Source organism: Sus scrofa, chromosome 5 (genome assembly GCF_054392235.1).
Source record: "Sus scrofa isolate SSC_HxYL_T2T_F1_AM1 chromosome 5, Sscrofa_HxYL_maternal_Yorkshire_Landrace_v2.0, whole genome shotgun sequence".
Classification (NCBI taxonomy): Eukaryota; Metazoa; Chordata; class Mammalia; order Artiodactyla; family Suidae; genus Sus; species Sus scrofa.
In genome coordinates, this window is record NC_139387.1 from 24,440,041 (window position 1) to 24,457,108 (window position 17,068).

At 36.2% G+C, this 17,068-nt stretch overlaps 1 protein-coding gene across 1 annotated transcript; it reads left to right on the forward strand.

Moving 5' to 3' along the window:
* The first annotated feature begins 8,975 nt into the window (after nucleotides 1-8,975).
* On the forward strand, nucleotides 8,976-15,610 carry LOC146403255 (olfactory receptor 6C6-like). The gene has a single exon (XM_084955886.1). It carries the CDS (start codon nucleotides 12,143-12,145, stop codon nucleotides 13,085-13,087), a length of 945 nt encoding a protein of 314 aa, XP_084812012.1. The 5' UTR covers nucleotides 8,976-12,142; the 3' UTR covers nucleotides 13,088-15,610.
* The last annotated feature ends 1,458 nt before the right edge of the window (nucleotides 15,611-17,068 follow it).

Below are 17,068 nucleotides of genomic sequence, written 5' to 3' on the forward strand. Positions count from 1 at the left end.
AATCATATACTCCAAGCAGAAGTACAATGAATCCATCATTACTCCCATAGCATGAAACGCATAATTCAAATGATCTCATTCCATTTTGGTTAAGCTTTTCTGCTTTAACCTGTACTAGGATAAATTAAATTATATTTGTAGAATTAATCATCAACCAGCACCTTGAACATTTGCATATAGTTTTGAATATCCAGTAAAAAAAAATTCATAATCATCACAGGAGATAGGCCAAAATCCATGAAAATCACAGAAATAGAAAGACGCCCAAGAATAAACATGTATTTAGCTTACAGTTTGTCAATAATTCAAATGAATAATTTCAATAAAGAACTAAATTATTTAATGATTTAAAAAATTGATACTGAGTTCAAGGAATACTTAGCCAACAATCAGAAGCAGAATAAGGGATCATGAAAGAAGACACAGGGACCATAGGAAAGAAATTAAATAAATACAACACATCAGTCAAAGGAAACAGGTTTTTCTAACATAGATTTGCTAGAGTATGAGGAATACAAATATCACAATGGTTTAAACAAAAAATAATTGATGTCTCTCTCACTTAAATGTTCAGGCTAGTATGATGAAACAGCCACAAAATCGTTGTGTTTTCCTTGTTGGCTTGGTCTACAGTGGTACCAGGAATCTGGATTAGTTCTGTCTTGTTTACTAGCACTTCCTACTGTAATTGATCACACTCATGGCTCCAAATGATTTGCCATCACATCTACATTTCAAGAGTCAGAATAAACTGAAGAAGATAAAAACTCCCTTTATCACTAGAAGATCCCTGGAAATTGCACTGGGTATTTTTATTTAGACCCTTTGGCCATAATGTAGCTACATATCTACAACAAGTTACAGGAATTCTAGCCATATACATAGGTAAATATTCTATTAAGACAGAAGTTGTGGAGACTACCTAGTTATCATGAACTGTTAGTTTAAGATCCAATAAAGAAAACTGCAAAAGCTAGTTGAAGAGAAGACAACTTTCACAACAGAAAACTGAGGTCATAGAGGGCATGGAATTTTAGGAGTGTCTGGAATAGTAATACTGTTGCATTTAACCTGAGGTAAAATGTTTCCTTGACAGGCTAGATTCTTCATCTTATAGTGTCACTTTTTTTATTACCAACTAAAATGATACTTTATTTTTCTGCTTTCAAATTACCTGTGTATTTGGGATTTCAAAACATAAGTGTGTGGGAGGATGAACATATTACAGAAATCCAGTGGTTCCTGTCATGGCTCAGTGGAAAATAATTGACTAGGATCCATGAGGACTCAGGTTAGATCCATGGCATCACTCAATGGATTAAGGATCCGGCATTGCTGTGAACTGTGGTGTAGGTTGCAGATGCAGCTGGCATTTCTGTAGCTGTGGTGTAGACCAGTGGCTACAGCTCTGATTTGACCCCTTGCCTAGCAACCTCCATAAGCCATGTGTGCGGCCCTAAAAAGACAAGAAAGAAAGAAATCTACACTGAATTCTTCAGTGACATAAAGTTTATATGCTATAGGTTTTATTTTTTAAAAAAATATGTAGTGTTTGAGAAAAACCCTGGTGTAACTTGTAAATTTTTGATACTTTGGGATTGGTGTTCTTGAATCTCATATCCTACTGGGAATTCTTTATCGTCTTTGGACATTTTCCTTCAGAGCACAGAAAGCATACATACATGATGGGACCAAGTGAGGACTGGCATTGTGGGTAATATTTAGAAAGGTATTCAGTACATAAATAAGTGAATTAGAGTAATGGGGGAAATGTAATACACTAGTCAAAAAATCTGAAGAAAAAAGCACTGATCAAACTATGTACAAAGTTGTCATAAATAGATAAGGTAGATTGAAGGGTAGAGTGAGATACATGCAGAGAGGAATGGAATATTAGTAAGGACAATAATGGGAAACCATACAAAAGTGACAGTGTTTATTTTGGCAGGTTTAACTGATGATCCACAATTGATAGGTTTTTTTGTTTGTTTGTTGGTTTTTTGGTCTTTTGTCCTTTTAGGGCCACACCTCTGGCATATTGAGGTTCCCACTCTAGGGGTCTAAATACAGCTATAGCCCCCAGCCTCTGCCAGGGCCACAGCAACACCAGATCCAAGCCATGTCTGGGACCTACACCAGCAACGCCAGACCCTTAACCCACTGTGAGAGGACAGGGATCAAACCTGCAACCTCATGGTTCCTAGTCAGATTCATTTCCACTGCGCCACAGTGGGAACTCCTAATCTTTATTCTTGGATCTGAATGTTACTTGCTGGCAGCAATGTACAATGATTGCTGTGTTGCCATCTGTTAAGCCCCTGCATTACACAACCATCATGAGTAGTAAAACCTGCCTTTGGCTTACCTTCTGTTCTTGGATTGCTGGGTTCTTAACCCTTAGGCCTATAGCTTGCTTTCTGTGCTTCCAACGTAGTTGATCATTTCCACTGTGACACAACTCCTCTAGTGCAGATCTGCTCAGACACACATCTCATTCAAAGGGTGGGATTCATTTCTGCTCCAGTGACTCCAGTGTCACATTGGTAATGGTGATAATATCATATACATACATTGTCGCAAGACATGTTTCTACAATATTTTTTTAGCCTCTTTGCTGAAAACTCCATCTTGTCCTGCTTTACTTTACCTCATCTTCCTGCTTGAAAAACAGTCACAGTGCTGGTAAATGACTTAAGAACAATGACCTAAAGGCATAAGTTATTCATAGTGTCACCTAAATGAGGACATAATGTGTTGGTCTAGGCACACGGGACCTGTGCAGATAGGCATGCTGTTTGCACAAGCATGATATGTCCTCTAAAGAATAAGAGAAAGAGGAACCTCATGGCCCCAAGTGGTTTTTGGGCGGTAGTTAGCAGAATATGCATTAGCAAAGAGAATCAAGGTGCAAACCTAGGCACGCTGGGTTGCCACAGATAGGCATGCCCTTTGCAGAAGCACAGTGATGATTCTCTGGAATGCTATGCATAGATAGCTGACTCCAAGCTTCCTCAAATGCTAATGATTGTAAAATGTCTAAAGATCAGAGTAAAAGCTTAACCATCCACCAGCAATGTGATTTTTAAAATAATAAAAGAACTTATAAAATAACAACAACAACAAAAAAAACTATATCCTGCACCTATAGCCCCCTCCTCACTTGATGTAATCCTAAAGAGCACAATAAAAGCAATGTGGTTTCTTGAGGAGGCATTCTTAGTCTCTGAGACCTTGAGTCCCCCAGTTCCCACCTTTACTTAAGATAAATGTCTCTGTGTCTTGTTTTATGTTAATTTTTTTCCTTAAGTTTCACGGCACCCGTTCTTCAGCCCCAACCTGCTGAGCTGGTCTCTTGTCACTTGTCATAGTGAATCAAATATACAATCCATTTCTTGTTTCATACAAGAAATTAATTTATATAAAGACACATATAGACAAAAAGTTAATGGATGGAGAAAAATATATCATGCTACCACTAATCAAAGAAATCAGGAGTGGCTGTATTAAATGCAGTCTGATCAGACTTCAAACAAAGGAATAATCATTGATAAAGAAGAGCATTACATACTGATGAAGGGGTCATTTCTCCATGAAGTTATAAGAGTTCTAAATGAGCATGTACCTCATAACAGGGCATCAGACTACACGAAGGAAAAAAAATGAAAGACAGTCAAGGAGAAATAGATGAATTCACCGTCATAGTTGGGAGATCAAAGCTCATCTCTAAATGAACCAATCCAGCAGACCAAAAAATCAGTAGCGACAAACATGAACTCAACAACAGCATCACGTAACTGGATATAACTGACATTTACAGATTACTTCATCCAGCAACAGTAAATGCAGTCCATCTCAAGCTCACATGGAACACTTCTCAGGATAGACCACATTTGGGGCTATAAAACACATCTCAAGAAATTTTGAAGAATGTAAATCATATAAGGTCTGCTCTCAGACAGCAATGGGGTTAAACTAGACAGAGTGACAGAAAGGTAACTGGAAAATCCCAGGTGCATGAAGATTAAACAACATCTCTAAATAATACATGGAACAAAGAGAAATCTCAAAAGAAAATTTTAAAATTTTGAACTAAATGAAAGTGAACACACAGGTTATCAAAAATTATGAAATGTTATTCAGCCATTAAAAATGGACAAAGTCTTGGAATTTGTGGCAGCAGGGAAGGACCTCGAGGGCATTATGCTTAGTGAAATAAATCAGAGAAAGGCAAATACCCTATGATGTCTGCTGTATGTGGACTCTAAAGAAAAAAAAAGAAGAAGAAGAGAAAGAAAAGAAAACAAAAGAAAAGAAATGAAAAAAAGCAAGTTCATAGATATAGGAAACAGACTTGTGCTTGTCAGGCAAAATGGGTTAAGGTGTCAAATGTTATACACTTCCAGTTATAAATAATTAAATCATAAGGATGCAATGTACAACATAGTGACTAGAGGTAATAATACTATCTTGCATATTTGAAAGTTGCTAAGAGAGTAGATTTTAAGAGTCTTCATCACAAGAAAAAAATTTATAACTATGAAGGATGTTAACTATACTTATGGTGGTGATGATTTCACAATATACACAAACACCCCATGTTATCACAGATGCCAAGATTTAATTTGTTTAATGGCATTATATATATGTGTGTATATATACAATACGTGCGCGCACACACACACACACACACACACACACACAAATATCCCATTTTCTTTATCCATTCATTCATCATTGGAAACCAAGTTTATTGTCCAAACCAAGTTCCTGTGCTCAATACACAGTGAAGTCAAGCAAACTGAAAAGTCAGAGTTTTGGAGCAGAGAAAGGAATATTGCAAGACTCATGGAAGATGGTTTTACAAAAAAAAAATACTAATAATCTGAAAAAGAATGGATATGTGTATATGTATCACTGAATCACTTCGATGAACATCAGAAATTAACACAACATTGCAAATCAACTATACTTCAGTAAAAAAAAAAAAAAAAAAGTCGGAGTTCCCGTCGTGGTGCAGTGGTTAACGAATCCAACTAGGAACCATGAGGTTGAGGGTTCGGTCCTTGCCCTTGCTCAGTGGGTTAACGATCCAGCGTTGCTGTGAGCTGTGGTGTAGGTTGCAGACGCGGCTCAGATCCCGCGTTGCTGTGGCTCTGGCGTAGGCCAGTGGCTCCAGCTCTGATTCAACCCCTAGCCTGGGAACCTCCATATGCCGTGGGAGCGGCCCAAGAAATAGCAACAGCAACAACAACAACAAAAAGACAAAAGACAAAAAAAAAAAAAGTCAAGGAAGGAAAACAGGTGGCTCATGCTTTATATGTCCTAACTCCCTGTGGGCCTCAGAGAAGAATTTTAAATGCATATATATCTGGGGAAGTCTGCAGGGTGTATAATTTTCTTCTGATTGCTTGGTGGTAAGATAAGGGTGGTGTTCTAGGAACCTCAGCCTGGCTCCAACTGAAACTGACTGCACTAAGGGCCTGAAACCTAGCCAGAACCCAGATTGAGACTTGAACCCACATGCCAGGACTCAAACCCAGCCTAAACTCAGATTGGTACTTGAACCCACGTGCCGGGACTTGACACCAGCCAAAACCCAGATTGGGACTTGAACCCATGTTTTAAACTAGAATCACTCACCCGATGTCTGGACTTAAAGACGCTCAGGTTCTTTAGGCCTCTGTGCAGAAGGAATTCAGCAAGAGACAAAGTGATAGGCAAGAAATAGATTTATTTAGGTAGGACACTGATGAGAGATGCAAGAGGGCAGGCAAGGAGGCTCTGCCCCAAGGATTCAATCTCGTGGGCCACAGTTCTAGCAATCAAGGGAAGTGGGGGTTGGAAAGACTGCCTCTTCCTTTCTAGGACTAGTAGCTTCTCCTTAGTACCCTGTAAGGTGTGTATTCAAATCAGCAGAAGGGTGGTCCTCAAACTCCTGCCCTTGGTCTGAATCTGAATGAGGCCTCATCCCACCCCCAACCAATGACCTGAGGCAATTCTCACACCTCCACTAGTCAAGCAAGGGTGCCCTGTTGTGATGGCTTTTTTGAGCAATTTATTAATTTATAGTGATCTCCCAATGTCCCCTAAGTTTTCCTCTCTAGGATCCTTTATTGGGACTTCTACATCTACCTGTGCCTATTCCAGCCCTTTCACAACCAGTCTGGGGTCCACAGGATTGTGTCCACATGATTGTGTTACCATCCTCCACCTGGGTGGGAACCCAGCACCTGAAGAAAAACTCAGAGGTAAGTATTAGATTTCTGTGCACATCCTCTGAAGAGGAAGCAGGTGCTGCCCTTTCTCTACATTCTGTGTCTTAACTACCTTTCCTTTGCTTCTGCATTCCCTCATTTCCCTAATTAGTAACCATTTGAATCTGCCCCTGGAACTCAGGGAAGCTCTAGCCTAATCTCTGACAAGTATTCAGCCCTCCAGGACATCTGCAGTTTGACATTTACTGTGCAAGCTACTCAGCAAAAGTCAGTGTCCATGTCTTGATCTCTCTCATCTTTTACTGATCCACACACCCAGGTAAGGAAGAGTGGTCAGGGAATACCACTGTTCCCATCAAGGAATTCTCTCCATGTATCTTCCTCCTGGGTAATAAGCAGGATAGAGGAGGTGGGGAGTTCTACAGTCCTATTTTAAAAATTCAAGCTTCCATCTAGATCATTCTTGGGAATAACATTTTTCTTTCCCCTAACAACATTCCCAGATCAGCCTGGTTGGCACACCTTCCAGGCTACTAGAGGGCCTCAAGGATTCAAGCTTAATTCTGGTGGTTTCATAAAAATACATTTGTCTCTCAAGTACCTAAATCTTTTAGAAAAAAAGATCAGAGTGTAAGGGATGTTGGAAATATTGACTTAAAAAAAATGCACAACCTGAAAGTTGAGAGTTAAGTTCTATTTGGGGTGAAATTAGGACTTAACCCCAGGGGATAGCATTTTAGGTAGCCCTGAGAAATCACTTTGAAGAGGTGAGGGGGGAAGCTAGGATACAGGAGTTTTGCAACAAAGGGAAGGTAGTAGGAAGAAAAGATTTATAGAAAACCAGTTTTACAGAAGATTTACAGAAAACCAGTTTCTTTGGGAAGAAGTAAAAGCCTGGGCTTACTAGAATCACTCCTTCCATATGCCCAGCAGCTATGGGCCAGTCTTCTTTGTTTCTTTCCTTGAGTTCCCTCAGGGCTCACTGGCCCACCCTTGGGAGTGGCTATTCTCAAAGAGGTTTGTTTTGTCCACTAACTGAGCTTGGAAGGCAGTATTTCAGAACTATCTGAAATGCCCCAAAGAGGAAAGGGGAAATATCAATATATAAGTCATAAAGGTGAAAGGGGGGAGGTGCATGCAACCATGCACATGCAGAAGTTTGCTGCTGGTCTTGCGAAGGTCACTACTAGTCACAGACATCAACCATGACTGAGGGATTTCAGTGTTTTTCTAGATATGAAGAGAAGCAAAAATTGGGCTCATAAAATCTTCTCCTAAAAATACCTAACTATCTGAAGACCTGTTCTTCCAGTTTTCCCAGAGTACCGAGTGCCTCACTCCTGGTCTCCAGCCTGAGCTCTGCTCATGAGGTGCTGTAGGTCAGCAGCTGCAGTGGCTCATGTTTTACTCCATGTAGAGGTTGGTGGCAAGTGCCAAAAAAAGACAGTTCACATCTTCATAAATACAGATATAGAAAATTTTAAAACTATATCAAATTGCATCCAAATATAAAAATGATAATATAACTAAGTTTTATCTCAGTAATGCACTGTTGGTTTAATATTGGAAAAAAAAGATGTATTTCACTGTGTCAACAAGCAAAAGAAAAATCATTTAAACATAAGAGATGAATGATTTGATATTGATAAGCCAATACCCATGGCTGAGAAAAACTGAGCAGTCTAGGAATATAAGAGAACTCCCTTAAACTGATGAAGGACTTAACATTAACCTGCAGCTCAGAGCATACTTAAGTTAAAAAAATAACATTTCCTTTCTAAGATCAGGGAAACAAACAAGGATGTTCACTTTTCTCACTTTTATTCAACATTCAAATGGAAGTTCTAGCTAGTACAAAAAGTCTAGGAAAATAAAAGGCATTCAGATTGAAAAAATTAGATATAAACTGACTTGACTTGGATGACATAATTGTCAAAGTGGGAAAATCCAAGGACGCCTACAAAACTGTTACTATGTTTAGTAAATGAGTTTTTAAAAAACTTGCACAATAAAGAATATAAAAATTAATCCTACTTCTACATAATATGCCCATTAATTTTTAAATGCAAACATCATTTATAAAAGCTTGACATATGCACATGTCAATCCAAAATGTGTAAGACATGACACTGAAAACTACACAATATGGCTGAGAAAAATTAAGATGACTTAACATTAAATGAGATAAAATATGTTCATGGGTCAGATACAGTTTCGGTAGGTCAGACTCTCATTATTTTCAAGACGTCAGTTACTTTGAAATTGATGTGTGTGTTCAATGCAATCTTATGGAAAACTCATGAAGTCAATTATTTTGGGGTGCATGTGGAAACTGACAAGCTGATTCTTAAATTCACATAGAAATGCAAAGGACCTAGAATCACCAAGAGAACTTTAGAAAAGAATGATATTACAGAACTAACACTACCTAATTTTAACATTTATTATAAAGCTACAGTAATCTTTGCAGTGTGGCATTGTCCTAAAGCAAATAAATAGATCAATAGAACATCATAGAGAGTCCAGAAATAGACAACATCGCTTTAGATAACTGATTTTTTAAGCAAAGATTCAAAGACAGATCAATTGAAAAAGGATAGATTTCCTCCAAAGAATTGATCTGATGTGTTTTCTGTATAAGAGAAAAGTATCTGGGCTGCCATTTAACTCTAAAGTCCTGTAATAGACCCAAAGCTTCCTTAAGAAAATGAATGGAATTCTTTAAGGAAGCAATTTTTCTTTCTAACACCAGTATTTTTTTTTTTTTTTTGATGAGCTTTGGATGACTTTTGTGGGGGCAGGAGGAGCTTGACAAAGCCACAGAAGACTTTGTTTTGTAATATTTTACAGCTTGAACTCTCGCACAATTATTTGTATATTTTGAGCATACCCTTTTATAGCAATAGAGTCCCAGTGTTTCAGATATTTAAGTTCTCCTGAATAGGCTCTCATTGTCACACACTAAATGTACCACCGTAGTCTTATTTTCTCATATTTCAAAAATAAGCACTTTTAAAATTAAAAAAAAAACCTTAACATTCCGGTAAATCGATAACAGAAACCCTCATTTTAAGGTTGAAACAATTTGTAACATTAAAGTATGCTATTGGCCTGTTGTTGCTGTAGTAAGCAAGAGAAAGTTTTTCATTGAAGAAAAATAGATCAGCAGGTTTTCTCATATGCCGTAGGATTATGAAATGATTGATGATTTTGTTATTTATTTCCTACATCAGGAAACAAACAAACAAAAAACTGAGTAGATATTTTGCACTAAAATATTTTGCACTAAATAGTACCATCGTAATACCAGCCTCTTGGGAAGTATTTTACCTATCACGTTTGCTAACTTCAGTAGGTTCCCTTGTGTCTTTATTAAGCCAAGAGTTAAAAGTTTAGTTTAGTTAGACTCAGGGGATCTGTTAAATTTAATCTGTTAAGCTTAGATGTACTTAAACATTGTATTTATTTCTAGATTTTGACCTTTGATATAACACTTTCTATTAAAGGTTAAGGAAACTTTCTGAAAATTTAACCAAAATGGAAACGGTGTTAGAGATAAGTCAGTGCTCTTTAGTGTTTGAATACTGAGATATAGTAAATGTGAACTTAAACAACAAATGTGAAATATTTTGAAAAATAAATAAAACATCTCAAGTTTAATTTGAATCCTTCTGAAGGACAAATGGGTATTTTTCCTTTCATAATTGATTACTGTCTTGAAATGATAATCATCACTCTTAATTTAATTGGTCTCTATATCTTAACATATACCATAACAACAACAAAAAAGAAATTCCAATATACACTGTGTAAGGTAAGTCAAATTTTAAGTTTAGCCTTTTTTCTGAATCAGACGTTGGGGAAAATTTTTGGAAGTACTAGTAAGAAATTAACTTTGTCTTTATATTATTTGATCTATTCCTTTTGATGGAGAGTTAAAATTTTCTATGTCATTTCACTATGTATATATAAAAAATACAGTAACGTACTTTTATGTTAACATTTATGTATGTTATTAGGGTACATCATGGAGGGACAATTAGACAGCAGCTACTCTTTACATCTTGTAGAAATTTAGCAAGCACATTTACACTGAGTTTAAGATTGAAGACAATTAGTGTGTTTAGTAAAACTCAGAAGATTACAAAAAGTAGGAAATGAAATAAAGAAGTAATGTCCAGGATTTCACGCTGTGGCACACTGGGTCAAGAATCTAACTGCAGCAGCTTGAGTCTCTGAGGAGGTGCAGATTCAATCCCCAGCCCTGCATGGTGGATTAAAGGATCTGGCTTTGCCACACCTGCACTATAGGTGACAGCCCAGGAACTTCCATATGCCATGGGTACAGCTATTTAAAAAAAAAAAAAAGTAATGTATTTATTTGCTATATTTAGTCTATAGTGTCATAAAACTTTTACATACCATGAATAAAAAAAATGTAGATTCAGATTTTAATATCATGAAAGGTGAGTAATTAATGGAAAAACTGAAGAGAAAGTCAAATAGAAATATTTTTATGTTGCAATATAAGAACTTACCCTATTGTTTATGAGTAGTAAACATATTAAAACTGATGGCAATCATTCAAATACATTTAAAACAAAGATTCTACTGATTCAGTAACTTTACAAATAATATGTTTATGTAAAGAATAATGTTATCTAGAAAAGTAAATGAACATATTTGAATAAATTTAATAGAAAGGAAAAGGAAAATATGTGGAATTTGATATTTTCTATGACAGCTCATATTTCAAAAGGCATAAAGAAAGGTTTGTTTTTTTGTATTTTGTCTTTTGTCTTTTTAGGGCTGCACCTGTAGCATAAGGTGGTTCCCAGGCTAGGGGTCTAATTGGAGCTACAGCAGCCAGTCTATACCAGAGCCACAGCAACACCAGATTTGAACTGCGTCTGCAACCTACACCACAGCTCATGGCAATGCCAGATCCTTAACCCGTACTGAGCGAGGCCAGGGATTGAACCCGCAACCTTATGGTTCCTAGTCGGATTCCTTTCTGCTGCACTAGGATGGGATGTCCAAGAAAGTTTTTTGAATGTTGTCTGCCAATTACGAAAATTTGCTAGGACAAAGCAGTCTTGCTCTGCTACAATGAATATAGTTAGCAAGACCAAATTATAATTAGTAACTATGAAATATTGCTGTAGCACAACTCAGTGACAAGAATTGCAATTATTTAAAATAATTTTATATTCAAATGAAAAGATACAGCTTCTTAACATAATCTGTACAGCACTAGGAAAAGTAACATATGATTATTATAAATTAAATAAAGTAAAAGAATGATAAAAATATAGGGACACTAATTTTAGTTTTTTCTGTGTTTTGTTTCCTAAGTCATACAGATTTAAGGCATTGCTAATTCTGAGAATTTTTTAAGTGTTTAATTTAAAGACCACTCATAAAGGATATGCAAAACAAAGAAGATGAAGTTAAAAAAAATAACTGAAAGAAAATTTTACTAAAAATAAGAAAGAAATATAAATGGAACTTAATGAATAAATGGCACTAAAATTACTTGAGATATTTGCTAAATTCAGGAAATAAAAAATATGAATATTTAAATAGTCTGTTAGGGTAAGGCTTTCTAAAGGTGGGCCAATGATTAACACTAACTCAACTCTGGAGTTAAATTTCAAATGACTAAATCCTCTACTAAGTAGTAAATAGAACTTAAATCTTGTCAAGGGAAAATCTCAGCATTTATATGAAGATAACTGACTTTAGACTGACTGGCATGTTCATTTTGATGGCAACAAAGTAGATTTTAGAAAACATTTAATCATAGATGTGTCTCTGAATAAGTAAAATTCAATGGCTGAGAGTAAAGAAAAATGTTTTCCAACTTGTAACATCATTTTTGTTTTCTCTAGCTTTGAGAAGAGAAAAAAAAAAAGAAGAACCAATCAATGGAAATAGATTTCACTCTCCTAGGATTGTCAAACAATCCACAATTGCAAATTGGGATTTTCCTGTTTCTATTTTTCAACTACATCTTGAGCCTGATGGGGAACTTTGTCATCATCCTCCTCACCCTCCTGGATCCCCATCTCAAGACCCCAATGTATTTCTTCCTTCGAAATTTCTCCTTCTTAGAGATTTCATTCACGACTGTTTGCATTCCACGATTCTTGATAAGCATTCTCACTGGAGACAAATCAATTTCCTACAGTGGTTGTGTAACACAGTTGTTCTTTTTTCTTTTATTAGGAGTTACAGAGTTTTTCCTTTTGGCTGCCATGTCCTATGACCGCTATGTTGCCATCTGCAAACCTCTACATTACCCAGTCATTATGAACAGCAGAGTGTGCCATCAGCTTGTCCTCAGCTCTTGGGTAGCTGGCTTCCTAATTATATTTCCTCCTTTGGTCTTGGGACTTCAGCTGGATTTCTGTGCTTCCAAGATAATTGATCACTTCCTCTGTGACAGTTCTCCTGTCTTGCAGCTCTCTTGCACAGATACAAGCTTCATAGAATTGATGGCTTTTGTCTTAGCTGTGGTGACACTTGTCGTCACTTTGCTGTTAGTGGTCCTCTCCTACACATACATCATCAAAACCATTCTAAAATTCCCTTCTGCTCAACAAAGAACAAAGGCCTTTTCCACCTGTTCCTCACACATGGTCGTTGTGTCTCTTACTTATGGGAGTTGTATCTTTACATACATGAAACCATCAGCGAAGGAAAGGGTGACCATAACTAAAGGTGTAGCCGTGCTCAATACCTCTGTTGCTCCTTTACTAAACCCCTTCATTTATACCCTAAGGAATCAGCAGGTGAAAGACGCTCTCAAGGATATGCTTCAAAGGTTTTGTTATCTTCAAAACAATGAAACAAAATGTAGACATAAATAAGTTGTTATTGAAACATGAGTGGGGAAACGGAATACAATTTTCAATTCATTAGTTCAAAGCTATGCCACTTTTCCCTTTAATGATTTATATCATTAGGTTTAGCCAGTCTGCCTTATCTTTACACTTCTCTCTGTTTTCTCTGAGTAGATTGTTTTACTCTTTATTAGTAAACTGCCTTTTTCAAGCAGAATATTAAATTCCATCTCTGACTAGAACTATCTCTTCTCATCAATGCACTATCATGTACTGTACTGACTCCTTTATAAAACTGAGTCTTATTATTTCAACATATGTGTGCTGCTTGCTAAGCATTGCATCTGCTTCTAATATTTTGCTCTGCTAAAACTGTGAAAGACAAATTCACAACCTGATAAATATTATATGATGCAATTGATGTTATGATGAAAATGGGTAGAACTCAGATTGACTTTCAAGATCAAAATAGTTTTCCAAGAGAAGTCACCATTGATACTGAACACTGAAAGATAAATAAGGAAATGAATATTTTAAAGTAGCTGTGTTCAGACGCATAAATTGTGCAAAGAAACTTAGATTCTACTAAGTAAGTTTCCCCTAGAGAGATTAAATGATTAAATAAGGTTATGTAAACATCTTCAGTTATTTTTTTCTGCAGAAATAATTGAACTCCAGGCTTTGGTTAAATTTGCTTATGTAATATTAGAATCTCAGGCCTACAATGATAATAACCCATGAAAGAAATTCAAGGTATAACTATTTATATTTGAGTTTGGAGAGCTTTCCATGTATTTTATACCATTTGTATATTTAAAATCTCCCAATTCATTCCAGTTGCTAATTTAATCAAATTTATTAAGTCTATTGATCATACAAGCACATAAAATTTTAAACCAATGGATTGAATACTGAGACCCATAGAACAATAAAAATAGAGAGCATTTACATTTAGTCCATATCATATTTTGAAATGACTGTCACTGAGAACTACCATTCAATGCTTCTGGAGCATGCAGATTTACTTTCTAATTTTCACTGTATATGTATTTACTTTTGAATGTCCTAGACATTCAAAGGAGGGAGAGGGGAAAAGGGCACACATACTTAACCTTGTGGATAGCCACCTCTAGCTACCCATGTATATTTTCTTTCAGAATCCGTTTCTACTTAGAAATTCTCTTTACTAGTATATGCATCCCTGAATTGTTGGTTATGACAGCAGCCGGGGACAAAACCGTTTCCTATAACAGCTATACTGACCAATTGTTTTCTTTTTCTTCCTTTATGGAGCATCTGAATTTTACTTGCTGGCAACAATGTCCTATGACCACTATGTTGCCATCTGTAAGCCCCTGCATTACACAACCATCATGAACAGTAAAATGTGCATCTCTGTTGCTGGCTTGCTGGGTTCCCTACCATCTTTGTACCTCTCCTCCTAGTTCTAAAGCTTGACCTTTGCGCTTCCAACACTGCTGATCATTGCTACCGTGACCCAACTCCCCTCCTGCAGATCTCCTGCTCAGACACACATCTCACTGAGATAATGGGATACATCTCAGCTGCAATGACACCTGTGGTCACGTTAGTAACGGTGACCATGTCATATACCTATATTGCATTAACAATTCTAAAAATCCCCTTACCTAAACAGAGGAAAAAGTGGTTTTTTCCAATGTGTTCTTTTCACATGATTGTGATATCCCTTTCTTATGGCAGCGGCATCTTCATGTATGTTAACCCTTCAAAATAAGGGTATCTTTTTCTAAGGGAACTGCGGTGCACTCTGGCCCACACTGTGCACCACTTTTTGACCCTTCCATCTACAGTTTATGGACCAAAAAGTAGAAAAGCCTTCATGAATATGATACCCAGGGTTATTTCCTTCTCAAACAAATGAATATGTTATTGCACAGATGAACAAAGGAGTCTTTAATTATAGCAGTGTATTCATGGCAGCTTTCTATACAGATTTTCTTTTTTTATCCATTCATTTCCTCGATAGTCATCTTCATCTTTTTTCAAGCTTTATTTGACAAAAAAATCTTAGTTCAAAGGAAGCTATTTTTTGGTATTTTTCAATAGATATTTTGTTTCATTTCAATTCTTTTTTTTCTCTGAATATTTGAAAGAAAGTGAGCTAATTTTTTTTCTGTTTCCTTTGTTTTTAGATTCTAGTTAGTCAAGAATATAAAATGTGTTTAATTTACATTTTATTTAATGTTGCATGTTGTATAATAGTTATTACCATTTTGATCAGTACTTTGTTACAGCCTAATTATGGCTAACATTTAATTATATGGTTTTGTTATACTACCATTTTATTTTTACACTCTATTTAATGAAATGAAAGAAAATTATAGTTGAGATTAACCATTAGTGTTGCTGCTCGAATTAGAAAATATTTACTTAAGAGTTCTTTAATGGCTCAGCAGGATCAGGATCCAGCATTGTCACTGCAATGGCTTGGGTTACTGCCTTGTCATGGGTTCGATTCATGGCTGTGGACACAGCCCCCCCAAAAAAATTTTTATTATGTAAAAAAAAATAATCATATTATCACATTTTTCCATAGAAACTAGTGTTTAGTTTCTATTAGAGAAATTTTAACATTACCAGTGCTGACTTATAGCTGAAAAATTTGTTATTGTTCAGGTTTACTTAAGGAGAAAAATGTTAACTCCATGTATTTATTCTTTTTAAGTTTATTATAAGTAAAGATACACTGATATACAGTGATATCGCCTACCAGAGAAACCAAAAATAGTAGTATATTTTCTTAAGGTATTTTGATCTATAAATCAGAAACTGGAATTTGGCTCTTTTGGAGCAATTTCTGTGTCATGACCAAATTTGAAAATATAAAACCTCAAAAAAGGTTTCCATAGATACACATCATTTCATGATTTTTTCTCAAGATATGTGTATTAACTAGACCATAATTTCTTTTTTCATTTTTTATTCCAGTCAATGGAATTCTTTCTCCTAGGGTTGACAGATGACCCGCAACTGAAAATTGGGAAAAGTATATCATACATGCAAGTACATATTATAATTTTAAAATAATGGATTTGAGCAAATGCTGATACTCAAGGAACAATAAAAATAGAGACTTGACATCAAGTAGTGCAGTAATTCCCATTGCTCCTTCAGAGTCATCCCACCATTGGATCCAGGTGCCCACTAACACCCTTTCAAGTCACTATAGACGAGTTATACCTTTTCTTGAATTTTTTTAAAAACACACAAAGCATGAACTTGATGTCTGGCTTTTCTTATTCAAAATAAGGTATTTGAGGTTTACCCATGCTGATGTCTGTATCCTTAGTTAATTCCATTTTGTTGATGTAATTTAGCAGAATCGCTGGTATCCTTTTCTCATAGCTTGCATTCTCAACCCTATTCTTACATCTCGGTATATTTATTCACATAGGAATCTCTCCCTGAGACTGAAATATTTACTTTGACCAGTGTAAAAAGTCCACATCATATTTCGAAATAACAGTCACTGAAAACATTTATTGTTTTATGCTTCTGGAGTATAGTTTGTCTGTCAGAAGGAAAGTGATTGAAAGAGGTCACTCTTTTACATTCTGGTGACATTACTGTTCACTTCCTATTCTCCAACACAGTTGGAGCATCAGGAATTATCCTTTAATGAGAAAGAAAGGGACCATCAACTATTTTTTTGTTCAGTTAATAGTCCATCCAAATTAAGAAATTAATTTCCTCTACTATTTATTTTGTTTATTTTTTTTTTTAGGGCCACACCTGCAACACCTGAAAGTTCCCAGGCTAGGGGTCAAACTGGAGCTGCAGCTGCCAGCCTACACCACAGCAGCACCAGATCCCAGCTGCTTATGTGACCCACACCACAGCTCATGGCAATGCCAGATCTTTAACCCACTGAGCCAGGCAAGGGATTGAACCTGCATCCTCATGGATAGTAGTTGCCTTGTTTCAACTGAGCCACATTGGGAATTACATCTTCTACTATTTTTTGAT

Coding starts and splice junctions, on each gene's coding strand:
- LOC146403255 (XM_084955886.1), top strand. CDS start 12,143: ATGGAAATAGATTTCACTCTCCTAGGATTGTCAAACAATCCACAATTG.